The sequence below is a fragment of the Aulonocara sp. 'chitande type north' Nkhata Bay genome, linkage group LG17 (genome assembly GCF_057382095.1).
Source record: "Aulonocara sp. 'chitande type north' Nkhata Bay isolate Kocher_YH1m ecotype deep benthic linkage group LG17, A_spYH_male_GT1.1, whole genome shotgun sequence".
Taxonomy (NCBI): domain Eukaryota; kingdom Metazoa; phylum Chordata; class Actinopteri; order Cichliformes; family Cichlidae; genus Aulonocara; species Aulonocara sp. 'chitande type north' Nkhata Bay.
Genome location: NC_141360.1, coordinates 37,672,967 through 37,700,238, shown reverse-complemented (window position 1 = coordinate 37,700,238; position 27,272 = coordinate 37,672,967). Strand labels below are relative to the sequence as shown.

At 43.5% G+C, this 27,272-nt stretch overlaps 1 protein-coding gene across 10 annotated transcripts in view; it reads left to right on the top strand.

Annotated features, from left to right (window-relative positions):
* The window catches only part of gramd4a (GRAM domain containing 4a), a 51,627-nt gene extending 25,336 nt beyond the window's left edge, over nt 1–26,291 (top strand). For 4 of the 10 annotated variants that reach the window (XM_086268518.1, XM_086268513.1, XM_086268517.1 and 1 more), the window contains 17 exons: nt 8,480–8,600; nt 9,581–9,642; nt 11,747–11,885; nt 12,229–12,254; nt 12,534–12,625; nt 13,652–13,743; nt 14,170–14,218; nt 14,321–14,392; nt 14,476–14,519; nt 14,619–14,728; nt 16,282–16,436; nt 17,100–17,117; nt 19,313–19,457; nt 19,608–19,701; nt 20,005–20,095; nt 20,251–20,319; nt 22,916–26,291. In XM_086268518.1, the coding sequence (XP_086124644.1) occupies nt 8,480–8,600; nt 9,581–9,642; nt 11,747–11,885; nt 12,229–12,254; nt 12,534–12,625; nt 13,652–13,743; nt 14,170–14,218; nt 14,321–14,392; nt 14,476–14,519; nt 14,619–14,728; nt 16,282–16,436; nt 17,100–17,117; nt 19,313–19,457; nt 19,608–19,701; nt 20,005–20,095; nt 20,251–20,319; nt 22,916–23,023 (1,487 nt within the window). In that variant the 3' untranslated portion in view covers nt 23,024–26,291. Of the gene's footprint in view, nt 1–4,650; nt 4,987–8,479; nt 8,601–9,580; nt 9,643–11,746; nt 11,886–12,228; nt 12,255–12,533; nt 12,626–13,651; nt 13,744–14,169; nt 14,219–14,320; nt 14,393–14,475; nt 14,520–14,618; nt 14,729–16,281; nt 16,437–17,099; nt 17,118–19,312; nt 19,458–19,607; nt 19,702–20,004; nt 20,096–20,250; nt 20,320–22,915 lie in introns of those variants that run through there. The other 6 variants (XM_086268520.1, XM_086268516.1, XM_086268519.1 and 3 more) reach the window with 4 other exon arrangements.
* The last annotated feature ends 981 nt before the right edge of the window (nt 26,292–27,272 follow it).

Genomic DNA, 27,272 nt, shown 5'->3' with positions numbered 1-27,272 from the left:
GACCAGCACTAGGAGTACACTAGCTTTTGATTCCCCTGAGGCTGGATATGGGTCTCCTCCTGCTCTCGAATTGCTGATATCTTGCATCTAAAGTGACCGTTTTAACCACTAGATCATGGAGCCACTGTGAGAATTGAAATTCATCGGGAAGTCAAGCAGACATGCAAACAGTCACATCAGGACAGTGTTGTTTCACTCAAATCTAACAAGTAATCTAGAAGGAGGGATTCTTGCAGAAATGGCGGGGCGCTCGAAAATGATGAATACGATCTGGCACAGAGCAGTTGAGACACATTTTTTCTAAACACCGGGTCTCTGTGGCTTTTAAACCCCAAAACACGCTGTGCCAAAAATTGGTCCACCCCAAGGATTGGGTCCCCTGACACAAACAGAGTAACATAGTGTACGCTGTTAAGTGCCGGGAGGATTGCCGGGATTTATACATCGGGGAAACCAAACAACCTCTGGCAAAGCGGATGGTACAACACAGAAGAGCTACCTCGTCAGGCCAGGACTCTGCAGTCTATTTACATCTACAGGCCAGTGGACACTCTTTCAATGATGAGGATGTACACATCCTGGACAGGGAGGAACGCTGGTTTGAGCGAGGAGTCAAGGAGGCCATTTACGTGAAAAGGGAAGGACCATCTCTGAATCGAGGAGGGGGCCTAAGGGTACATCTTTCACCATCTTACAATGCTGTGATTGCAGCCATTCCCCAACTGTCTGTGAATGGTATGCATGACCATTGATCAGTGGGCTTTGATCAGTGGTTGTTGATCAATGGTCATGAGAATTTGCATAATTAAGATTAAGGAACTGACCTCCCAGCCCATTATTCCTTCACTGGGCTGGTTTCAGTCATTATTCAAATGTACTGTTTATAAGATTGGGGGAAACCTGCAGTCAGCTGAGACTGAAGAAGTCACCTGGATGAGCGACGAAACATTTCTCCCACAAAACGCTACGTCCAGATGAACACAATCAACCCTTGGAGATCTGGCACAGTTCGGGTGAACTCTGGTGATCATTAGGTGATCATGTGTTGCCAGTTGTACTAAAATCTAAGCATTAATTTTTGTTCCACAATGAATCCTGTGAACTGTGGAGAGATGGACATCGAAAAGATAATCGGTTAGCTAGAAAACAAAACCGAGTGGTTCGGGGGTTGTGGTCAGTACAGGTTTTTCAGTGAGAAGGGAGATTTTTACTTTAACCTCCATTTAAATTCGTTTCTATTTCAATCAGGCTGAAGTCAGTCTAAAATTCTTATAGTTGAGCTTAGGTTATGCAACTGTTATGGGAATGCAATTTTCCAACTATAATAAATCCAAATGAATAGACACAGGGTCTGCAGCAGACCATAGAAAGTAGACCAGCAACCATTTTTCACAGAGAGGCCTTGGCTCAAGTCACTTTGCTATTCTTTAAGGGAAAAACATAGAAGAAGCAGTTCGAACTCAGACAAGCTGTGAATAATTACAACCACTTTATTGGGCAGCATGTCTTTTGTCATGTCTCTCTCCCCTCAACCGCAACCAATCGTTTTCATATCAGTTCAGTTCAATTTTATTTATACATCACCAAATCAAAACAAGAGTTACCTCAAGGCGCTTTAGATTATTAGTTAAAGCAGTGGTTCCCAAACTTTTTGCTAGGCCCCCCTTTGTTTTACAAGAAAATCCTCGCGCCCCCCCCACCACCAAAACCCCGGCGCACAAACACATCCTCCAAGCACACACACCATTGCGGTTTATTTCACACCTCAAACATTTAGCAAATACAAGTAAACTGCAATAGTAGTAGTTAGTAATAAAATACACTACAAAGTCGTGATTTGGCACTATATAAATAAAATGTAGTTAAATTGGTTTATTGAAACTGTAATAAACTGTTGCAGCTCAGGGTGGCTGTGGCTACAATGTAGCTTGCCATCACCAGTGTGTGAATGGGTGGATGACTGGATGTGTAAAGCGCTTTGGGCTCATTAGGGACTAGTAAAGCGCTATTATAAATACAGGCCATTTACCATTTACCATATTTTCACTGTTTTTGGTGGGAATTCAGTTCTGTCTGATGGCTGATGCAAAACAGCTTCTTTTTTCTAGTTTTAAATCACAAAGCAGCTGATAAACTGCAAGTTAAGTTTGCAAATGGTTATTATATAGACTAGGATGTGTAGAGGGTGTTTAAAGGCAAAAAAGTGGGTAATATGCGATCTGTCTTTTTAGAGCGTTCATTTAGAGGGAAAAACTTGTAAGGAAGTAACGTAGTAATGAAGAGTGTATTGTAATTGTGGAGACCTGTTATGCAGAGAAAAATGGAAGTTATTAAAAAGTCTTGGTTTAGCCTTCTTTGGGAAAATTATGCAAGTGATGGAGTATCTTGCAGGTCTTTGCCTCATCACTCATTTCTTTTGCTGTGATGATGATTCATTGTCTTTCTAAATAAGCAGCCATAGTACTTGCTGCATGACAAGGATTTATTCTCCATCTAATGGGCAGCTTCAGTACACGCTGCATGATAATGAAGAAATTTTTCACGGGACCTGTCGGTTCCATCATACGTGAGCTCTTTACAGGAAATGAAGTCACTGGCATTGAAGGGGTCTGGACATTGCAGAGGCAGATGGTTTCTATATTTGGGAGTTTTGTGAAGAGGCCTTTAAGTATAATCTCGGTGTCGGTACAGTTTGGAATGGACAACATTTTAGATGATCTTCTCACTGGACTCACAAGTGTTACAGTTATCCTCATCATCATCAGTTTGTTTAGTCATCTTTCATTAGCTGCAGGGAAGCGTGTGAGAATGCAACAGTTGGCCATGTGGGTAGAAAAGTTCAGAGTAGAAATGAGCCGACTCACTGCTTTGTCAAAGCAGCATGGTTACCACAGAGTACTGTGCTCTTTGAGTGAGACATGGAAGTGTGCAGTAGCTAAATGACTAGCAGCATCTGTTAACAGAGGAAATGGGGTTCTGCACAATCCTCCGAGTTCACCGCATGGCATTTCTCAGACCCCGTGGGAATTGTTTTCTTTACAGTTGCCCGGTTTCCTTTTCTTACAGGGGAAACTGTAATCTTTACCAGATATCTGATGTAATGAAATCTGTGATGTGATTTAGAATCCCTAAACAGGAGAAATGTATCCTCCCTGCTGACACAAAATCGGATTATTGAACATTGCTCATCTAGGTTATTTATGACACGCTCATGTTTTTCTCCACCCCCCCCTCTCCTATGTAAATATGAGTCTCACACAAATGGCCAATAGCAAACACACATACATTTAGAAAGAACACAGACACACTTTAACTCCCACACACGCTGCCTGTCAAGGAGTTTGGCTCGGCATCACGTAAACAAGAGGTTGACAAACACGGCATGAGACGAGAAAGACGTCGGGGTTGTTTTTGATGTTGCAGGAAGAACTTAGCCGTGAAGTCGACCTGTGTTGTAGAGGGGGGGATGAAGTGAGGACACCAAGCAAGTCCAATCTAGGTTATCCACAGACATCAAGGCCAGAGAGGAAGGCGGCCAAGGAGAGGGGGAGGAAACAGTTCGGTCCAACTACAGCTTTATATTTGGATGTCTTTTATACATATATATGTTTGGGAATGCAATGCTCTTACTCATACATAAATGTTCTCTGTACTTAATGATATAATCATATATCATATGGTAAAGTAAATCGGTATTTATAATTTATATATGATCAGCCCTTTTATGTGCAAAAAAGGCTTCATTTGAGACAAAGGTGAATCATCCAGCTCTGTTGTCATCTTTTCTCATACAGAAGTGGGGAATAGAGAAATCACGTGTTCCTGTTAGTTGCTAGTTTCATTTTGGATGCCTGTGCCGTGGTTTCCCCTTCTCTTTTTCCTTAGCCAGAAGCTTGAATAGCCTGTTAACATCTGCAGATCGGCTGGAGGCCACAAAAATCGACCTTCCTTTATGCTCAAGTAAAAGAGTGTTGTGGAAAATACGGCAGTGAATGGGAACAGTGAGAGGCCAGTGCGAAGCAGCTGATTTTCCCTCTCTCTCCCGCTCTGTCTCTCTTATTCTCCGAACTCCCCCACCCCATGCCCCCACTGCTTTCGTGAAAGGAGCTATTGTCTCTGGCCTGGATTGAAAAACTCACACAGTACTTTTCCTTTGAGGACTTAAAAAACTTGCGTAAATGAAAAGCGGTTTGCAGTTCATGTCCAGTGCGTACAGTACGCGTGCAGACTTTTCTGTCCACACACATGCTTCTTCACACACACCTTCTTAAACCAAAAACACAACACATCCTCATCCACATGGGTCATATAAGGCCGCTGACAGGTGTGTGTGTGTGTGTGTGTGTGTGTGTGTGTGTGTGTGTGTGTGTGTGTGTGTGTGTGTGTGTGTGTGTGTGTGTGTGTGTGTGTGTGTGTGTGTGTGTGTGTGTGTGTGTGTGTGTGTGTGTGAGACAGCTCTAGTCTGCTGAGAAATCTCAGATTCCAGGCCCTCTTAGTCTGCTGGCCGCCGAGCAAAGCTCCGCCTCTCTTTACCTCCACTGCCCCACTTCTCTTGTCACCCAGAGCCTGACACATGCAGACCAGCTCTGATCGCTGCTCATCACACTGTGTGGAGGCCTGTCACAACAGTCCGTTGTGCTGCTTGCAATAACTTAGTTTGGAGAAATCCCTGATCTCTGGATGAGGCATGTAAACATGGGACCTGTAGCTAAACTTTTACGGGCCTTGGAGGAGTTTTGAGGTCAGAGTGGGAGGGTTAAACTCTCCGGGCTGGACTAAAGCAACCTGCAGCCATGGCTGGACGTCAAGACCGACCCAAAGCGGCCACTCTGCCGTCCCGTTCCTGCAGCAGCGTCCCGGGGACCGGTCGATTGCAGAGGCGCATGGCCTTGTGCAGGATGGAGGACTGCACCTTTGACAGCTTTGAGTTGCTTTACAGTGGAGCTGTCGATAATTTCAAAAGCCATAAAAGTAACCTCAACCTCAGTAAGTTTGCCATCTTTGGAATATAAGCCGGACGTGACTAACACAAGCCAGCCTGTTTTAAAAGTGTTCTGAGGTCTGTAAGGTGCTCTAAACTTTACATTTTAAATTGCTGAATCCATGGAGGTATTTAAAGGTTACATGTAAGTGTGAATGATTTGATTTTTCCTCAGTTTATCAAAGAAGTTTTAACCAGATGAGGTATGTTTTTGTCACATTTGAGTTGGGAACCAGGACTCATCTGTCCAGCTAAATATAGCATCTCTACCTCAGTAGTGGATCAGGACCATAAAAAATTCATTGTATAGGTTTGGGCTCTACTAGCTCTAATAATGGTGTGACGAGACAAAAATGGAAAAATTACATGTATGCTTTGATTTAGGAAATTTCTGTATAGTGGTTATTATTGTCACAAATCCTCATCAGCATTCAGGAATGCAAACATTTAGTTTTATTTTGGCTTTTTGACTCCAATTATTCAAAAAAGAAACTGCTATGTGTCTGCGTAACACAAATCTGGATACAGGGCACAGAAATCCCGCCCACCTTTTGTTTAAGAGGGGCAGCCAATTGGAAGAAAGCCGGCCTGAAGCGAGAGTAGACTTAAAGTAAGAGGGGATTGAAGTGCTGCATTAGGGCCCAATATGAAATGGTTAAGAATTACTTTGAAGTGTGAGTCATGCAACGCTACTCCAGTACAATTTAAAAATGTGCATAACGATTCCTTTTAACCTGGTACAAATAAAACACCATTAAGCAGTGCAGAACCTCCATCATTTCCATAATCTGCCCTCAGCATCCAAACCTTCCTTATAAAATAATGTATCATGTGTAAAGTTCATAGTGATGTTTTTGTAGCTTTTCTACAGATATTATGGTTTCATTCAAAGTCTGCAAAGAACAGAAGGTCAGCATGATTAAAAGTGACATCTCTTTGCATGGCATTTAGCTAATCCCCTGTCTGTGTTACACATAAATGGTCTAGTTACTAGCTTTCGTAATGGCTGAAGAGACCCTGTGATGTGGCAATCCAGGATGAAGATTTATATATAGAAGTCAGCAATCCAGTTTTAGGTGCAGAACAGGCATGTTGACAGTATTATTAATATGCTATCTGATGTAGAGGGCCTCTGTGGAACAGAAAAAAACAGATTGTACTCTATCCTTCCTCGTCCGACACACATAGCGTACAGTGCCAAGCTGTGCTGTATCACACACTTGTGGCCCCACTTCCAGTGCAGTGTTATGGACTCTGCAGCATCTCTATTTCTGGTGTTTTGAAGGTTATGGACAATGTGGAAGGAAACTACAGAGAGGGAATACATGCACGGGAAGGAGTGGAGCATGGGAGAAAGAAATTGGGGGTGGGGTGCAGGGAGTGGTTGTACGGAGCGGCAGCGTACGAGTGGGCATTAGTGGTAAAAAGCTGTGAAAACCACCCAAGTCATCTTATTAAGAAAGAGATCCTGTGGTTGGTTTGGTTATCATGTTACTTGACTTGAAGGTCCTTCAGCAGTTTCATCGGACTGCTCATCAGTGTTGTGGAAATAATGCAGATATTGTGGTAGAAACCAAAGCAGACCTAATGTTGCAGACACTGCTCCAGGTGATCACAGATGTTGCTTCAAGTCTGTGATCATGTTTCCAGCTTATTTACCACTTGTGGCTCCTCCTCACCAAAAGTTAATGCAGGTTGTTTTCAGAGTATTGTCATTATCAATTCCTTTTCTGTACAGAGTGACTTTGCTTATGTTACACTAAACTCAAAGCTAAACTACTGCTTGTATCATACCCGCTGCTGCTGCTAGTCTTTTAATGTAATAGGTTTAAAGTTGGCTGCAGATCTTATGGCACAGGGCAACCATTAAGCAGCTTAAGCCCATTGCGACCTTTGGCCTGTGTTTTGCTTACTGTTATGTACACAGAGGCATGTTTTCATACATATTTGAATGCTGTGCCGATGGGAGGAGAGACACAGCCACTGTTGAATGTATGAGAGGAGTCATTTTGCATTTTGGGAAGTAAGAGATAAAATGATGGTTTGTTTTTCTTTAATGCACCACTGCAGAGGATTTTCAAAAGGAAGACTTCAAAGAGAGCCAAATTTTCCCAAACTGCTCTGAGTAAACTAGAAATGCAGAAGAAGAATCTGAGGCAGACGCATTATACTGGATGCATGTCCTCTCTCAGAGGCAGCACCCCAGGTTGAAGCCAGCGCTGTAGCTGCAGGAGGTTCTGCCAATGAATGTTTTATTAGTGTTAATGGGATGTAATAAAGGACTAGAGTGAGCTATGAGGCTGGGTGATGAGAAAGAGAAAGTGGCAGCTACTGATATAGCTACAGTTTTGTAATCTGAATCCTCTCCTCGGGTGTGCGATGTTCTGAGAAAAGTGGGTGATTGGGGAGTTGCGCTGCTTTCATTGCTTTCTTTACTTTCAGCACTTTGCTACTTCAAGAACATGTTGCACCCGTTTCAGGTGATGTTTCTCGTTTTTAACTGAGACACCAACTTGTGTGCTTTTGAGGGTGTTCACAATGGAAGTGGTGCTACAGCAGGGCATGATTGTCCTCGAAGAGGCTTTGCTGATAATCAGAAATATTTCTCTTTAAGGTGGACTCGATCTGTCCTTTTGATTTTTGCGATTGCTTATTCGAGCATCTAATGGGTAAGTGGGTACTGATTGACGGGTGCACGTGCACACATTTCTGGCCTTCTCTTCTCCAATATTCATGTGCTCCTTTATTCAGGGGCAATAGAGTGTGAGACAGTGCTGATTTTGCACCCCAGGCTTTGAAAGTGCCGTTACCTGAAACCAATTGAAGCCATCACATGATTGACAAGGAGGAAGTGAGGAGGAGAGGTGAAGGTTATAGGCTATAAACAGGAGGGATAAAAGCAATATTTTTTTATTGGATTGAATTCTTTTACTGAAAATGGCATTGCACATAAATTTAAATCTTGCTTCTTATGTGCCTTTTTGTGACCCTGAGCATGTGAGAGTATGAATCTCATCATTTAAGAAAAATTAAATGTTACTGATATAGCATCTTTTATATTTTAAAGTAAAGCACATACAATATATCAGATGACCCTCTGGCGACAAACTTGGCGACAGTGGGAAGGAAAAAGTGCCTTTTAACAGGAAGAAACCTCTGGCAGTACCAGGGTCAGGGATCAGGATGAGCCATTAAAGATAACATAACAAGTTCCACATTGTGTCTTTTGTCCTGTCTTCCTCCCCTCACCCCCAACTAGATGGCAACTCCTCCCTAACCCTGGTTCTGCTGGAGGTTTCTTCCTGTTTAAAGGGAGTTCTTGATCTCCACTTTCACCAAGTTTTCTCATAGAGGGTCATGTGATTGTTAGGGTCTTTTCTCTTTTACAGTAGAGTCTTTACCTTACAATATAAAGGTGTGATATAAGTAAAATCGACTTGAATTAGATTGAATTAAATTTTCTGACCTCCAGTGTTTGTGTTGTTTTGTTTTCTCCAGAGGAGGAACTGAGGAAGCTGCGGGACGAGACCAGCGTGGACTCCCTGCGGCAGGAGCTCGAGAGGGAGCGAAGCAAAAGGATAGACCTGGAGCAGAAGATGAGCGATTTGCTCAAAACCAGGTGAGACGAGAAGACGGGACTGCAGAGTGAAGCACATGACGGGAAATGAGAGGACAAATGTATGAAAAGGGAAGTAATAGTTATGAAATGAAAGGAAAGGGTGACGCTGCACTTTGTAACAGTTCAGCTCAGCAGAGTTTACCACGGGGCAAGTTGGATGACGAGGGTGCCGGTGCTGCCCAAGGTTTCTGTTATAAATAGAAGCATCAACAGCTTGGTAGGCAGGAAATTCCACAAGGGGGTGTGTGTGTGTGTGTGTGTGTGTGTGTGTGCGTGCGTGCGTGTTAGGGAGATGGAAAAAGGGAGAGGGAGGAAAGAAAACGAAAGGAGTCACGCGCTTGTCTGAATCTCCTCGCTGTCACACAGATGCTATCCTGGTGACAGGAAAAACCCACGCCTCTTGGCATCTACTGGGATACCCTTTACACTTGCGGGTGTGCATGTCTCTCTCTCATGTACTGTGTGTGTGGAAATGTTAGCTTGAATGCCCATGGGAAATTCTGCTGGTATTCTTCAAGTGATTGCCAGCGCTGAAACATGGCCTCAGGACTATCGAAAGCAGTTTAGGAATTTGTAAGAGGTGAAGTTAATGTACTGTGACCTGCAAGTTTTCCACTGTTAATACTTTGTCAGCAATATCCAGCATGAGCATAACAGACAGCAAACATTTCTTCTTCACTGGTATATGATTGGAATAAACAGTAAAACAAAGCATTAACACATTCTGGAGAAGCCTTCTCTTTAGGGAGAAGATCAATTCTGTCTTACGCTAGAATTTCCTGTCCATTACAAAGAAATATGACTGCAATTAAAGCCTTATAGATAAAAGAGCAACAAGTTTGCCGGTGCCAGTTTGCCGGCTCATGTACTTCTTAAAGTGTGAGATTGCAGTTCTGACAATACAGAAGTGAGACTGACACATGACAGATCTTTCCCTTAGTTTTTTCGTGACTATGTGTGTGTCTGTCCCTTCCCTTCAGGCTAGAGGACTCTCCACCACAACCTCCCAGAAAGCAGCAGTCGCCCTCAAACAACAGAACAGGTAAGACTCCAAGTGGACGAGAAATGGGGGGGTGAAGGTGGGCGAGTTGGAGTCTAAGGGAGAGGAAATGAGTCCTTGACGTCTTCTGAGTGTGGGAGTAAATCAAGAGGAGAGTTTGCGTGTGTGTGTGCACGTGTGCAGGGGAGGTGAAAGTGTAGGATGCGTGCAACGGAGCGCTCGATGGGAACAGAGTGGGTCGGAAGGGTTTGTGGGTTACTCTAGGACACGAGGCAGTATGTAGTGTGCGTGACAAACACACAGACACGTGCACGCAAACAGAGGGGTTTCCTGTGTGTGCTGTGTGCTGTGTGCTGTCAAGAGCAAGTAAGCAACACAACAAACCACATTAATGCATCGAGGCTGGTTCCTATCATTAGTCCAGATCGTCGCTGTTAAGAATGAGTCGGTTTTCAAAATATTTGCGCGAGGGACAAATGAGACAAGCTCATTAGGGCAATAACGGTCAGATTCTGATATGTGCTTTCTTTTGGTTTCAGGCTGAACAGTTACTCTCATAGGTTGACTTTCAGTGATCCAGGGATTGGTGTGTGTTTGTGTGTGTGAGATATTAGTGGAAGGGAGGGTGAGAGAGTGAGGCTAATTTTGGAAAATGGGTTATGATTGTAGATCACTTCATCTAGGGCAGACATAAGAATATGTTAGGCCGGCTTATGCAGATCCAGGTTTGGTAAAGTGAGGCGGTCAGTTAGTGGCAGCCTGTGAGGACTGCAGCACATCTCCTTCATCCACAGTTTACTGCGGTTCAGCCTGGAGTCTGTTCAGAGATTTTTAGCTCATTTTTCAGCTTTAAATAAATTATAAGATTTGTGTTAAATTGAATCTTCCTTCCTGTAGTTTGACATCAACATCTACATATATAACAAAGAGGTCCAGAGCGTGATCGTGCACCCACGCAAACGATCGCCATCATTTGAAACTTTTAAAGTTGTGTGTTTGCAGAGTCAACCTCCTGCTGCAGCGGTTACAGCACCCTAAACTTTGTAACACATTTCAGTGGTGATGTGGCTGTGATGTCACTAAAGGTCAAACTATAAAGAGCAAAAAAAGGAAAGGAAAAAAAAAACCCACATTACCACCATGAAGTGAAAGCGTTGCTATGTTACCCTCAGTCACATGTTAGTTTAAATGAGCTGGCACTCAGCTACCAAAGCCCTGCCGTAGATAATGTGAAAGAGAGAAATCGCGTCTGTTTGGGCCCTGGCAGTGGTGGCTTTGAAAACTGTAAATGTAACTGCTTCTAGCTGAATCGCATCATCTACAGCAGAAAAAACAAACTGTATTCATTCTCATATGGCAATAAATGTCTGAGCAGTCAGGCTGTTAGTCACCTGTGGGTACTACCACAACAAATTAGTGTTCACTTGAAACACCACAGCAGATTAGAGCTCTAGTTTTTGCTCAGGGGCACTTCAGCATTAGCAGTTGACTGTTGTCCTTGTTTTGACTGGCAAGTATGCAGTTTATGAGGATATCAGGCCCACCAGGCTGTTTTACTGCATGCAGAGAATACTAAGGTTATAAAATCCAGGCAGTTATTTACAGTAAGTCAGCTTATCGTGTAGAAAACACGGATTCATTACACAAAGTGCAAAGTATTTTTTTTTATATATATATTTATTCACACGACAATAGCAAATTTAGCTTTTATGTAACAGCACAGGCTGCAAAGCTCTGTTGGTTCAGCTCACACCTTTCCACACAGCCATGTCCACCTGCCTGTGGTGATCCTGACTGTGTCATTTCTGTGGCTTAACCTGTAACAAGACTTAATAATGCAGAAAAAGCAGACACCATGGCCCAAAGCTCTCCCAATCATGTGCTTAGAAACACAGAAGAAGGCCTGGTGTGAGTCCTTGAATTTGCTCAGCTACCGTTGGATAATCACTGTCTGAGACCAGGCTTAAGTGGTCCAGTCTGGGTCCCATGACAGGGCAGGAGATAGGGTTGGAATAAGAGTTATTGATAACATAAGCCCATCACATATCAGTGATTTTCTTTTAACAATGCATAATTGTTGGTGCAGGGGATTACAAAACTAAGTCGTGCTTATAGCAGCAAATCAAAGTTGATGTGTTTTCTTTAGCAGAGAAACAGCAGAAGGAAGTGTGGAGTTCACGGCTGCAGAAGTGGCTGTACGAGCGCTTCGGGGTTTACATGGAAGACTTCCGCTTCCAGCCGGAGGAAAGCACAGTGGAGGCTGAGGAACCGCTAAGTGCTAAAAGGTGGGTGAGATGTGGTCCTGAGCAGAACATAACTCCTCGGGTTGTTGAAGAAGATGTGGAATCGGAGTGCCCGGCGAGCATAAAAGCTTGTACCCTCACCCTGTAGCTGTCTCTGGTTTGATTTTGCACAGAGGAAGTGTTTTTGTTTTTTGTTTTTTTTGGTTTTTTTTCTCATCGTACTTATTTTCTCTCCTCCTCTGTACAGAACAGTGAGTCATTACAGACGGATGAAGGCCAAAGTGTTAACACTTCCCCTCTCACATAAAGCAGCATTTATTTTTTTTGCGTGTATGTCAGCATCTACGCGTAATCTGACCTTCACTTTCTTTTGTTTTCCATCCAGGTTGACAGAAAACATGAGGCGACTCAGTGAGTATAAGCTTTTACTTGGCATCCTCTACATAATAATGATAATAATAATAATAGTAATGATATCACTAACACACATTCATGCAATACTCTAGTTCTGTGTATTGTAGATCTAATTTTTTTCTCTCCTTTTGAACATTTCGACATGTAGTTAAATATAAAGTCCTGGAAAATTTCACAGTAAAAGCCTGATTCACAAAGATAACCAAAAGTAAAGACATTGCTGCTCTGTCTTTAGCTTTACACTCTCAGTGAATCCCTGTGTCTTTGCTGTTTCAGAGCGAGGAGCCAGACCTGTCACCAACTTCTTAAGGAACCTCTCCGCCTTATCTAATTGGCACTCCGTGTACACCTCAGCTATTGCCTTCATTGTGAGTCTTACACTTCAGACATGTGAATTAATGTTTTAACTTTGTCTAATAATCGCGCTTCGATATTCTCTAAAAGAAAACTTGAGGTTAGTTGTGATACAGGATTACCTGCCATAAACTGCTGATGGCTTCTGCACAGTTTGGGTGTCATTGACAGCTGTGCTGCTTCTGTCATCTGCCGTCTCTGTCACTTTGACACCTTGCACTACATTTTCACCACCCTGCCTTTATTTGACTGCAGTTGCGACTTTTTCCTCTTTTCTCTAAATCGAATCCACAAATAGGTGAGACTTCATAGAGGATGCAGGGCAATTGTGATGAGAGAGAGGAAATTGATGAAGTTGAATTGAATGATTTAGTCGAATTTTGAGATCAAGACTTCTTGCTTGTACTTTACAGCAGTTATTATATGTATTCAGTGTAGTTCCTTATTATCCCAACGTGATTTTTTTTTTTTTTTTTAATTTTGGGTCTCTAAAATCAACCAGTCTGGAAAAGGAGTCCGATGATAATTTTGGACAGCAGGTACGACCCTTTTAATAGAAAAGAGTCGTTTCTGTAGTTTTACTCTGACCTAATTGTCTTACAGCTTGTGGCCGGGAGATTAAATGAATATTAAAGTCATGTCTGCTTCACTGTGATGAGTTGCAGTGATTCTGCCAGCGACCGCAGGCCTAATCAGAGCTTCATTAATGTCCAGTCAGTGGTTATGCTAAATCATCCTCAACCCACTGATTATGGCCCTACACCATCTCAGTATCCAGACGTGATGCTGGTTTAGTGTTGACAGGTGACTCAGCGTCTTCCACTGCTGATATATCACCCAAGTATATGCGCTTCAGGCTTACAATGAGCCCCCTGATTCCTCTTTATGTCCATCTTATAATTCATTGCCGTTATTGACTGAAAGAATGTGTCCTCGCTGCTATAAAGTGCTGAATTTAATGCATATCGGTTGTTTATTAAAGAACAACAAACCACGTTAACCTGTGTATATATTGTCCTTTTTTTCCCTTTTGAATCCAGATTTACATGAATGCTGCTTGGCATGGCTGGGCCATTCCCATGTTCCTCTTCCTGGCTATCCTACGCTTGTCCTTAAATTACCTCATTGCCAGGTAAAAACTGTCATTTATTTACAAAAGCAGGATCATTTTTGCCTCAGCTGTTGCTTCACGGTTGAGCTCGATTGTTTGTAAAAGGCTACAGTCCGATTTTCAGCTTTTAGCGTGATTAATTGTGCAAAACACCCACATTAACATCAACTACTGCGGCCACAGCTGTGCTGGTAGTACACAGATGCACACCGCGGCCCTTAGTCACACAGCAAATGTTTGTTAAAACCGCCAGATTTTAAAAACATGCACACATTTGTGCATGTTTGGGGTTGTTGTAATTGTTGCTACAAAAGAGCAGTACTTGGGAGCTCTGATTGAAATCAGAGCTCCCAAGGCTGGAAAAGTCGGTCCTTTAAAGTTGATGTTTTGCATTGAAGGAATAGTTGCCTTATAACATGTGCATTATTTATACCTTCTATTTTTCAGAGGTTGGAGGATCCAGTGGAGCATTGTGCCTGAGGTCTCTGAACCCATGGTAAGATGCCTTCCTGCTGTTGTTGTTGTTGTGCAGGTCAGAATGAAATGCATCCAGGACTGGAGATCAACGTGTGGCTTTTGTGTGTGTGTGTTGTTAAAGGAGCCTCCAAAGGAAGACTTGACTGTGTCTGAGAAGTTTCAGCTTGTACTTGACGTTGCACAAAAAGCACAGGTATAACGAGGTTCATCTAACGATCCAACCGCTGCTCGAAACAAGACAAACTCTTTAATGAGGTGCTTTTAAATCTCTTCCAGAACCTCTTTGGAAAGATGGCTGATGTTTTAGAGAAGATAAAGAAGTGAGTGGTTTTGTTTCAGCCTGACAATCAAGTGTGCAAGAAATGCACATAACTTATATACTGATGTGTATTCTGTCCTCCTCCTGCTGTCTGTTTCAGTCTGTTCATGTGGGTGCAGCCAGAGAGCACCCAGAAACTTTACGTCTGCCTGTGGGTGACTTTCATCACCTCCTGCGTCCTGCCGTACAAACTGCTGGGCTTTATGATTGGTGAGTGATGTTCACAAAGCATCTTTTTGATTGTGACAATACGTGAACTCAGTCACAAACAGATGCAGAACTTGTGGAGCCGTACTCCCTCAGCCTGTGTGGGGAAGCTGTGGGCTATTTGCATATAGATCTTATACATAATTACTACTTTTTAGCATCTCCCAAACCACTATGCACTCAGACTTTCTTGAAAGGTGCTCGGAGCAAACTGTTGGCATAGAAGCTGCTGTCATTTAGCCAAATTTCCATCTAGCACTTCATTTCTCCATTTAAAAGGAATGAATAACCAAAATCAATGTATGCTTAAAAGCTGCACTGGACATTTAAACAAAGTAAATATACTGACATTTATTATTTCAGATCCCATCTAAGATTTCTTCAGTGACTCATTTCAATTGGAGAAACAAAACAGACCACACATTCAGCGTGACTGGGAATGAGGGCTTTCTTTTCTGCGCAGATAGCTAACTGCATTTGGAGACAAAATTAGAGGCAAGGCTGAGATGGTTTGGACATGTGCAGAGAAGGGAGAAAGAATATATTGGACGCTGAGGATGGAGCTGCCAGGCAGGGAGATGAGAGGATGACCTCAGAGGAGGTTCATGGGTGTAGTGAAGGAGGACATGCAGAGGAGGACGGGGTGAGATGGAGGCAGATGATCTAATGGGAGCAGCTGAAAGAAGAAGACAGCTAGCTGAGCACATTGTTACATTGTGAACATGGAATGGAAAAATGTGACAGAGTGCAGAGGAAACCAGTCTGTGTTGGCACAAAGTGACATCGGCAGGCTGTATTGCACCCATCATGGGGAAAATCCCCACATAGTCTGTAGATGCAGAGCCACTGCCTTCTGTAGTATGTGTGACTCTGGTTGTGGGTAATTGATACCAACAGGGAAAACGATAAGGAATGGCAGGAGCCTGGAGACCTGGCAACACACGGCAGCTGCATGACAGGCTCCAAATACAAAACAATTATAATAAAAACGTTCCCCCAAAGAGAGTCCAGCCAGTTTGTAAGCGGGCGTCAGCTGGTGGGTCAGTCATCGGAGCCCAGTTCATGTAGTGGAGAAGAAATCTGTGGTCATGTGTGCATCTGTCCCACATCAGTCTCATCGGGAGCTCTTAGGCTGGTTTTCCATCGAGTTTAACTGGAAATTGGAACCTCTACTCATGATTGGAAGCTTTTCATTATTCTGCACTTTATTCTGTAAATCTGCTGTTTTACCATGAGGAGAAAATCTGACTGGTGTATTGTTGGTTATCCAGAGCCTCCGCAGCTCAGCAGAGTCACTTTGAGCTCCAACATATAACTGGCTCAGTGTCTGTATGTGCAAGAATGGGCAAAATGCTGAAACTAGTGACGTCATCAAGGTCAGCGGCAAGGACTACTTTGGGCAGGGGGGCGTCACCTATTTGGGGCATCCCTTTGTCTGTCAGTGAGGCACATCTGAGGGGTTATTTTCACTAAACGGTGTTGCTTTGCATCATTTAACCTCTTTTATTTTATATATTTTTTAAGAATTAATGTGTCTGTGATTACTCTCTTTGCAGGCGTGTACGCCGGCATCAAGTTCTTCATCATAGACTTCCTGTTTAAGAGTTGCCCGAAGCTCCGCGACAAGTATGACACGCCTTACATCGTGTGGAACAGCCTTCCCACCGACCCCCAGCTCAAAGAGAGGACAAACGCCACGGTGTCGAGACGGGTAAGGCGAACAGACCCCAACACCAACCCACACGCGTTTTCTACCACCAACACTGCTTCCTGTCTCAGGTTCTTGATTTTTTTTTTTTTTTTTAATTAAAATCTTAAATAAGAAAATATTTCTTCCTTTAGCCCATCACGATTTCAAACTTAAAGACCTGAGTTGTTAACAGGTTTATACCACAGAGGCTTTCAGTTGCATTGCAAAACTTCTCCCAGGCTAGAAGTTTGAGTGAATTCACATTATTTGCAGATTAATATATAAGCAATCATCTCAAACACACACACAAGAAGAAAGGCACATATACCACCTCCATGTGGGTGTGGATCATCCATCAGCAGCAGGTCGGGTCCAGTCTTTCATGTTGTCAGCAGTCCACCCACTATAGCCCACCTCCCACTGACTCCCTTTGTGGTGGATAAAAATAGATCAATAAAGTATCAAAACTATGGCGCTAGCAGCCTTAGCCCAATTTCCCTCGGGATGAATAAAGTATGATCAATCAATCAATCAGTATATCACCCCTCCTGTCAATAATGCAATACAATTGAGCCCGTGATTGTTCTGTGTGGCTACCACAAAGTTCCTCTCTTACATGAATGTCTGAGTGTGTGTTTGCTGTGGCCGCAGTCACAGGTCTGCTCTGTCGTTTCTCTCTCTCAGCTCTCTGGCACTGAGAAGGTAGGGCCTCTGGTGTGTCTACTCTACTGTGCTTGTGTGTGCTGCCAGTTCACCACAATGCGTGTGTGTGTGTGTGTGTGAGTGATGTGTGACACACCTAGTGAGTGGCTGTCAGTAATTTGTGAATGCAGTGGATCAAAATGTCAACAAAACGGTCTGCGATTTTCCTTTTTGCTCTGACACTGCGGTGTTTTTATTCTCTTTTGTTTGAATGATCTTTAAGAGCCTGCAGCCCCGTGACATTTTGGATCCACGAACATAGATGCTTGTGAGAATTGGCAGTGTGTTTACTGAGTAGGCACGTAGAGAAGATTTGACGAGTGTAGTTTCATGTTAGCACATTAATATCGTCCTGTTCCCCTTAAATACACCATAACTGCTGTTAGATCATTAGATTAAAACTCTTATGTAAAGAGGCCTGCATAAAAATGAACCGAACAGTTGATCTTACCATCGAGGTGGTGGCCACAGGCCACTGCTCTCTCCTTCTCCCTCTGACTGATTTTTCTCTAGTTTTACTTTTTTCTCATTGTTCTTGTCACTGCTGTTAGCATGAGATAGACCCGCAGAACAGGCTGTCCATCTCCTTCAGGGTGATGCATCCACGTGTTGTCACAAGAAGGTTTGCTGTCTCCCAGCATAGGAGTGTGGAGGAGGTACTAGGAGCTGGGCCCATTGCAAGAGTAAAGCTGGACAGGGCCATAGATGGGCATCAACCCAGCAGCAGCACCAGTATCTGTTCCTCTGTGTGAGGAGGAACAGGAGGAGTACTGCCAGAGCTCTACAGAATGGCCTCCAGCAAGCTAATCATGTGATAGAATCAGACTGCAAGAGGGTGTTATAAAGTCCTTGTGTTTTTAATTTGACCTGCGCTCACAGCACCATGCAGCTCACGCATTTGCTCGTTGGCTTTTGGGTTTGTTTTTTTTGTTTTCTTTTTTTTTAAGCTTCAGGACCGTGAGGACTTCATGCCACCTCTTGGAGTCTGATTCTGTTAGTTTGATCAGAAACATGCACAGGAAGCCTGCTGCAGGTCATTCTGCAGAGCTTTGGTACAGAAAAGCAGATGTGCTGCTAAACTTATGTAATGCCCGCCTCCTGGTTTCTCCCCCTTTTTCCCGTTGGCACTCGTGGATTTGATGTGTCGTCCTTGAGGAGCTGGACTAGCTCTATAACCTGAGTGGGCTGCAGGTGCAATATCTGCTACCAGCAGTGATGAGGACTCCATCAAAAAGTAGAAGTGGCGTAAAATCAATCAAGAGGCGTGATGGCCCGTTTATGCTCGCCAGTTTTTTCCCACATGACAAAAGTGGAGTCTTTTTGCGCCACCACAGGTTTAAGAAACAATTGTGTAACTCTTTCAGTTTTAATGACACATCAACACAGAAGCTCAAAGATTCACAGATTATATATGAGGAGATGTTGAAACAGTATAGGAAGATCAGACTTTCTGGAAAAAATTTTAGACTTCTGCTCCTGTACTGTACCAGCGCTGATGTGGAGGCTTTTCCTGATCATTCAGGAGAGTACTGCAGCGTATATTCACACCCTCAGTGCTGGTATAAATGCTACCAAGCCGTGATGACCTTGCTGTTTGGTTGCAAATTGTGTGGTGAGCGTAAATGGGTGATAAGGAGCGAGCCGGTGTGGCCACCTCCTGCAGAATGACTCCTTTTTGTGGTGTTGCCTCTTCAGTGCACCTGCAGCTGCTTTCATTTGCACCGACGCAGCTGAAATGGTAATGGAGTCACAATGGTTTATCCTTGCTAACTGGAGAGATCAGTAACCCTGAAGTTTATCTGACTTTGTCTTGTGACAACCAACGCTGGTGTAAGTAAAACTGTAAAACTGCAGTGGACACGAATGTTTTTGGTAAACGCGTGTTGTAGGTAATTTATGGATGCTGACTTGAATGATGGCCTCACTCTTTGCTTTGCACGTCACTCCTGAGCCTGCTGTGAAGAAAGCGCACATGATGCAACCTCAAAAGTTGGGGAGCTGTTTGAAGTTCGGCCACTTGTCTCTAAAGCTGCGGGATACTGTAGTTCACACAGATTTATAAAACCTCATCCGCTGAGTTTAATGTGACTCTTTCTCTCTGTCCTTTTATGTTCTCACTTTTTTCCCCTCTTTTTTTTTTTTTTTTTTTTTCTTCCCTCCATCCTCCTTCCCCTCTTCCCTCCTACTCTCTCCAGGTCCAGCCGGTGGTTTCTCGTGGAAGCCTCGCCAACGTCCCGTGTGGGGGGAGCAGAGAGGAGGACAGCGGTCGCTCTCACAGCACCAAGAAGGGAGCTTTCCACGAGATTTTCAACCTGCCAGAGTCAGAGCGCCCTCTGCCGGGTAAGAGCAAGTACTACAGTTTTTTATTTATTTATTTCCTTTGGCACCCATTTTTATTTCTGTACATCCAACTTAAAAATGTCTAAAAGCTGGAATCATGTGTTTTCTGTGAATAACGCTCCTTCATCATCTTGTATGCTGTTTGTTCAGTCTGTGAAAATGGCTGGAGGTGTTGCCTGATAAACCGAGACAGGAAGATGCCCACAGACTACATCAGGAACGGGATGCTTTACGTCACGGAGAAGTAAGTGGAACATCTTTGTCTCAGGGGAGAGCTCTATCGCATCAAATCTCTGAGCGGAGGAGAGAAGCAGCACTTCCATTTACAGGTGGAGCAGACGAGAGGAACGAAGATTCATTAGTCCAGAGGAGACGTAGTTTTAAGTTGCGCTGAGCCTCATCTCTCCTCCTCTCTGTGTAGCTCTGTGCAGGGTAGCCTTCCTCCTGAGAACACTCGACTCAAGACTTTATTACACGTCTGTTCAGTTTGGATGGTTTTTTGGTGTCTCTGTTTCCCTCCTTTCACAAAGCTCTCTGTCTCTCTCAGTTACCTGTGCTTTGAGAGCTCCAGCTCCAGATCGAGCTCCTCAAAGAAGCATAAAGTCATCAAGTTGGTGGACATCACTGACATACAAAAGGTAATGACTCAGTAATACGCATAAGGAATGTCTCGAGGCCAGCAGCCTCTCTAAAACTGGATAATTACTTACTTTAAATATTAATAATGAAACGAATGTAATTCTATTCTGGTGTGTGTGTTTAAAGCAGATATTTCTGGTTTTCTCCTCCACAGTACAAAGTGTTGTCAGTCCTACCAGGAAGTGGGATGGGCATTTCAATAGCCACTCCTTCCACTCAGAAGGTACAGACTTTGTATATTTATTATTATGTTTGCAGTCGTGATTTCATTTGCTTCAGCTGAAGCTCAGTCCAACATCTTAATAATTATCTGCTATAGATGTTGTGTTTTTGTCCTTTCAGTCAGTTTCAGACAAGTCGGCAGTAATTCTCCAGTATTGCATGTGACAAATCGAAATTCACAAATGTGAGCTGCTGTGGGTTTCTGTGGGCGTTTCATTAAGATTTGATTTACGAGCCGATTAGTTGGCCATCAAGGATGTTACCGGGTAGCTAGGTGACAGAGCTGTAGCATCAATAATTTTCCTACTGAGGAAGTAGAGAAAGAGGTTGGTGAGATTATTGGGAACAGTCATGTCTATAACTTCTGTTCCCTTTCAGTCGATTCACTCGGTACAGCACACGTAGTATTAGATATCACTGCTCCACAGTACTGAGTGAACCGACTGAAAGGGAAGAGCAAAGATTGTAGGTACTGTACAGTGTTTACCACCACATGAACATAGGTATACGCCGATCAGGCATAACATTATCAACACTTATTATCTCTGCATTGTGGCGCCTGTTAGTGGATGCTAATTATTAGTGAGAAAGTGTCCTCAAAGTTGATGTTAAAAAAAATGGGTCACATTGTGATGGCTAGACGACTGGGTCGGAACATTTCCAGAACTGCAGTTCTTGTGGGCTGGTCCAAAGAAGGAATGGTGGTGAACCAGCAACGAGGTCATGGATGCACGTGAGGAGTGAAGGCTGGCCCGCGTCGTCCGATCCAACAGACGAGCTTATGTAACTCAAACTGCACAAAACGTTCTGGTTCTGATAGAAAGGGCTCAGAATACAGAACATTGCAGTTTGCTGCAAATCGGGCTGAATAGCTGCAGACCAGCCAGGTGTCCGTGCTGACCTCTGTCCACCACTGAAAGCGCTACCACTGGCATCAGAACAAGACCACGGAGCAATGGAAGAAGGTGACCTGGTCTGATGAATGTTACATCACATGGATGACCTGGCACCAGGATGCACAATGGGGCAAAAGCAAGCCTACAGAAGCAGTGTGATGTTTTGGGCAACCAGCATATCCAGGTCATCCAACAGTCTAAAGCAGGGGTGCCCAATCCCGGTCCTCGAGAGCTACCGTCCTGCAGCTTTTAGATGCATCCTTGTTCCCACACACCCGAATCAAATGAATGGCTTGTTATCAGGCCTTTGCCAAACATGATGGCATGCTGAAGAGGTAATCAAACCATTTGATTCAGCTGTGTTGGAGTAGGGATGCATCTAAAAGCTGCAGGATAGTAGCTCTCGAGGACTGGGATTGGACAGCCCTGGTTTAAAGCATTGTTGCAGACCATGTATGCTGTTATGAAAACGGTGCTCCCTGATGGCTGTGGTCTCTTTCAGCGGGATAATGCTCCCGCAGCAAAGCAAAAACGGTTCAGGGATGGTTTGGGGAGCACAAGAACATGTTTAACACTCAGATTTCCTCAGATCTCAATCCCGTCGAGCATCTGCGGGATATGCTGGACGCGCTGGAGGCCCCACCTCACAACATACAGGACTTCAGGGGTCTAGTGGAGTCCATGCCTCGTTGAGTCAGGGTTGTTTTGTCAGCAAAAGGTTTTACTAACACAATATTATTCAGCTGGTCATAATGTTATCTCTAATCAGTTTGTATTTAGATCATCTAAAGGTTGGACTTTGGCGCCCCCAAGTGGAAACTCGCTGTAATTTTTTATGTGCAACTGTTCATTTGTTTATGGTGTAAAATTTCCCTTTATTGGTTGGGATGACAGCGGTTATTACTGTTGTTGTTATTATAATTTTTGTTATTATCAGCTTCTGTTTGAGACTCTTGTTGCTGTCTGTACTCATGATGTGCTAAATTTTTCCAGATAAATTGCTACACTCATTTCCTTTTAAGCCAACTTCCCCCTGATTGGTTGGTTGGCTCTCACATAGAGATAATTTGAACATGTGGGTGGGGCTTCTGTGCTTACAGAGTGTAGGGGGGGGGGGTCTCTCGATGATATCATATAGAGCCAAGAGTAGAAAGAAACCCTCCTAAACAGAATGTGTACAGAAGTTTGAACCCTGAGGTTTTGCTCGCAGGGATTACTTGCACATATGCCGGCCCAAGGCGGGGGCCACGCCAATAAGCTAAACTCAATTTTCTTCTATTAATTTTATTACTTTATAAACATATCGGTGCTTTGCCCTTGGGAAAATTAACTGCCCACCACTGCACTGACCTCAGTGTTTAAAACCATGCCTGTGTTTGGTATCAGTAGCCCAGTAGCCATCATCATAACTTAATAATCCCACTTTAATCTTAATAATCTTTTATAATAACTCTATTATCGGGGAAAATATACTCTGATACCATCACAGGGCATGCAACAGTGTGACTGCTGCGTGCTGCTGAGAATGATGCTTTCCTCCATGTTCCAGCTTTACTGAAGAGGTTTTTTATTCCAGTTTAGTTATGTTTGTTGTTGTTTTTTGCCTAGTGCTGCTTTAACTTGGCAGCAGGTTCTATTTTATTTATTTATTTTTACCACAGTAGAAGCACACTAACAGCCAAGGATCTCTGTCTCCTCCAGCCATTGGTGTTTGGTGCCATGATCCACAGGGACGAGGCTTTCGAGGCCATCTTCACCCAGTACATGAAGATCGTGACCAGCAAACCGCCGTCCAGCGCCGAGCTCTAAAGAGCCTTCAGCACTCCTCCGCCGGGGCTGAAGTCTGATGCAGAGAACCTCCCGAGTCTCAGCCGAACTGGATGACATTCTCTAACGCCGCACTCTTCGACCGTGTGTGAGCTGCCTCCTCCTCTTCCTCATCATCATAGTCGATGATCTCGGCCCAGTTGGTGGATTTTTCTGCTTAGGCCACGTTAGAGGGAATATGTGGGTGTAGCTGGTGTTTAGTCACATGACGCTTTTCCTGTGGGTGATTATGGACAAAATTTGCTAAGAGAGGAGGATGATCAGTGTGGTTTTATCAATCATCAGGAGGCTGGTGAGGGAGGCTGGCCTCCTCTCCCACCTGCTGACCACTTGACTTAGCTGGCTGTGTGTGTGTGTGTGTGTGTTAATTTGCATCTTAAGTGACTCTGATGTTCTCTACTGTGGTAGGAAGACTTCATACAGCTCTCATCAACCTGGATGTATTTAAAAACAAACAGTTCAAACTGCCACATGTGTAAAAACGAGCTTTTCCAAATCACTGCAAAAACAAATATTCAGACAGGCTGAGCGGTGCTTCGCCTCATCCATGGCTGTATTTTAATTTAATTTTTTTTAAATAAAGTGTATTATTAGCTGTGATGACTGCTGACACGGGAGCCTTCCTTAGTTTACACCACCGCTGGCTTGGTCTCTCTTGTCTTGACGAAGCAAAAACGTCCACTGCTGCGTTCGGCATCCGTGTTTGTGAAACAGTGCAGTGACGTTTTCATGTTAAATGCCTTTATTTTGAAAAATGTCTTTTGGTCTTTGTAACAGATCCTTTTTTTTATTTTCTCGACAAGAGCACAACACCGCCTGCTGTTTAAACTCTCGACACATGGAGACCATTTATTTGTCCCGTCTCTGCTGTTCTCCCTGCACTTTATTAAAAACTGGAAATGCTGGTGGGTGTGTGTGTGTGTGTGTGTGTGTGTGTGTGTGTGTGTGTGTGTGTGTGTGTGTGTGTGGGGCAGCGCACGGATGTTATATGTTGGTCAGTGTTAGAAACCACTGCAGTCTCATTATTACAGCCTTCCTCTCCTCGACTCGAGGCCATGTTCAGCTGGTCTCTCAGCAGAAAGAACAGTCTGAGCGCTTTGTATTAACGGCAGATTGATGTCTGCACGCTGCACCAGACAACCATCAAACTGGCTGTGAAAGCAGGAGTAGAAGATACTCTAACTGGCACATTTCTCCACACAAAGGCCCGTAAAGGCCTTTCAGCTCACTGTATCCTAAACCTTCTGAAGTCTCCTTCTGATTGGGTGACTCTACTTGTATAAGTGCTCAGCTCTTTGAGTTCAGGCTGTATAGACATGCCTGTTTCTCTTCTTTCTGCAAACACCACAGTGAGTGCTCTTTCATGTGTTCCTCTTCATCTAAATGTGAGCTGATGTTTGTTTTTTGTTTTGTTTTTTTTTAAAAGTGTGTACATGGATAAAGGTCTTGCTTTATTTCCAGACGCTGTTCCCGGGAGCGAAGCGGGTCTTTGCCCCTCTGCGTTTATATGTAGAAGTGTATAATGCCAAACTACATCAGACACTTTAAGGTGTTTTGTGAGGCGGAGATAAAGGGCTGGAGGTCAGTTTCTCTTTAGCTCTTTGTATTTGAGATGACGGAGTAGGTGCTCCACACTCCTAGCTAAAATCTTACAAAAACACTGTTGAAAGGGAGACCTTGACATTTTTCCCCGATATGTCACCGATCCTCAAGTAAAACCAGACTGCCCTTCAGGAACTGCCGTCAAGACTTGAAATGTCAAGGCTTCTCTTAAAGTCGATACGAGTCCTCTCGTCATCGCCGTTGTTTAGAGTCAGGCGGACTGGAGATGAAGTTGCCAGAGGTGCGATGGACCAGTTCAAACAGCTGCGTTTGATGATTATCTTAGTTAAAGCTAATGAAGGATGGATATTTTTCTTTGACATTTTCTTTTGTATGATTATAGTTTTGTTTTTGGTTTTTCGAGCCTGTTGCTAACAGGCTGCCTTTCCCAGACATGGATTTCTATTTTTATTGAGGAATAAATTCGATCCATGACCGGGGTGGGATATCTGAGCAGGTGGAATCAGTAGTTAATGCTGTCTCACTGTGTGACTGGCTGGCTTGTTGTAGTCTTAAAGCTGTTACCTGAAGCCTTTTTTCTAATCTGTTAACTGTGGCAGGCAGCTCTCAGCGGGGACTGCGAGACCCCGACGGGGCTGCACTCAGATAAAGCACAGAATGTATCACGTTCTAAATGTCTAACATTATTATTTTCTTTTGCCAAATATTTGATTTTGCAGTCTGCAATATTCTGCCTACGCTCATGTTTACAGAAGGTTGTACAAAATGTATTTCTTTTTTTCCCCTTTTTTTAAACAACCCCAGTTTGAATTCCTTTACCTCGGGAGTTATGAAAACTGGACTGCTCTTGTTCTGGAATTGATGTTTCATCAGCTCGGCACCACTCTCATGACTATCTCTGCTCAGCAACAGGATCAAACTCCAACCTTAGCAACACAAGCAGCTTTTTAACCCTCATACAGCATGTAAGCGTCCATATCCAGCATTGCAGTGATTGGTTTTTAGTGTAGTGGAAGCTGCCAGATTCCCACAGGAGGGCTTGAGCCTATCCCAGCTTTGGTGATGAACTGTCACATACCCATAACACCTTAATCTGTTCATTCAGCTGGTCCATAAAGTGAATAAGATACACAGATCGCTGAGGATGGAGGTGCCGTCAGAAACGACTGTGTTGCCTTCTCGAGGTCCTCTTTGTTCACGCTGGTGTCATCACTGTTGTATTAGCTATGTAGTTCCTCTAAGTGTGTAAATGTTGAAAGTTTTCCCATCTGCCTGATCCACGCTGTGTAGCTGTACTGGGGCTGCTCCGCGGCCTCGATCTGATGAATTAAAAAATAAATTAAACGGCACAATTAAAAAGAAACAAAACACACATCCTAAGGATTAAGTTGTACTTTGTGGACTGAGACAAAACCCATGATATTGATTGGTTAAGTGCAAATTAAAGCCCAAATGCAAAACACTGCAATCATTACGAGTTAGTAATTTGTCATCTGTGACGTGACGGGCTATAATGGCTTCCTTTTTCCTCTTTTTCTTTTCTTTTTTTCCCCCCACAGCCATTTGTATACAAATGATTGAATTGTACAGTGAAAAATACCACTGAGTTTTGAAAAAGATGTGTGTATTGTAAAGGATAATGTGATGTACTTTTTTTTTTTTTTTTAAATTAAAAGAATTTAAGGTATTTTTAAGCCTTCTGTCATCTTTTCAACTGCAGTACCTCTCTACAGCCATACGGGGTCACTGTTGGACTTTGTGTCAACACTTGAAGCCTGAGAGAAGTGGGTTGTTTTTGTCCTTTTTCCTCATTCAGCCTCCCCACAGGGGGGTTAGAGGTCAGGCTAAGCTGCCTGGTGCATCTTGCTTGAGGATGTTTCTGTACTTTAGGAATACGAAAGTAGAGAGTTTAACATGCTACACATGCCTGACCAATTTCACTCTATTTTTATGGTGATTGGATGACCAAGGGATCTATAAAGAGGTGGAGGATGGCTTGTGAGCACTTTTTCTTGCTCTTGTGACACCAGCAACAATAAATCTAAGACCATCTCCTTATGCAAGCAAGTTTTTCCCCTCTCTCATTTAGCCAAACTCAATGAATCATGGTTTGGGCCACAGCTAAGTGTCTCATGGGTAGATATGAGCAAATATAACACCACAACACACTTTTGTTCGCTAGCAGCAGAACTAAAATAGCCTTGAGGACCGACATATTCACCCATCATGCCTCCTTAATGACAACACCCTATATAAAAATGTTTCCTCCATATACATCTATCAGTGTAGCATTACAGAGTTCCACATTCACTGCAGTTTGGCATAAATGGCACCTTTTTGACAGAATACTTTCCTTTTAGAGAGTGCTACGCAGAAGTGCTTTGCGTCTGCATTTATTTGAGTCGCCAGCAGAGGGCGACTCCTGCGGACAACTAGACTGCAACTTAAGAAAACGCCAGCAACAAGAAAAACACTGCAAAAGCACACAAAACGCAACGGAAATAGGAAAAAAAAAACAGATTTCCAAAAGCACAAGGGAAGTGTTTCTGGGGAGACAATAACCCGACGGACCAGTTGCAGGAACCAAAATATGCTACGAACTCCGCTGGGAGACACTTAAAAGAAGTGGAGGATCTATCGGTTTTGTGAGGAAAGAAAAGATGAGAGG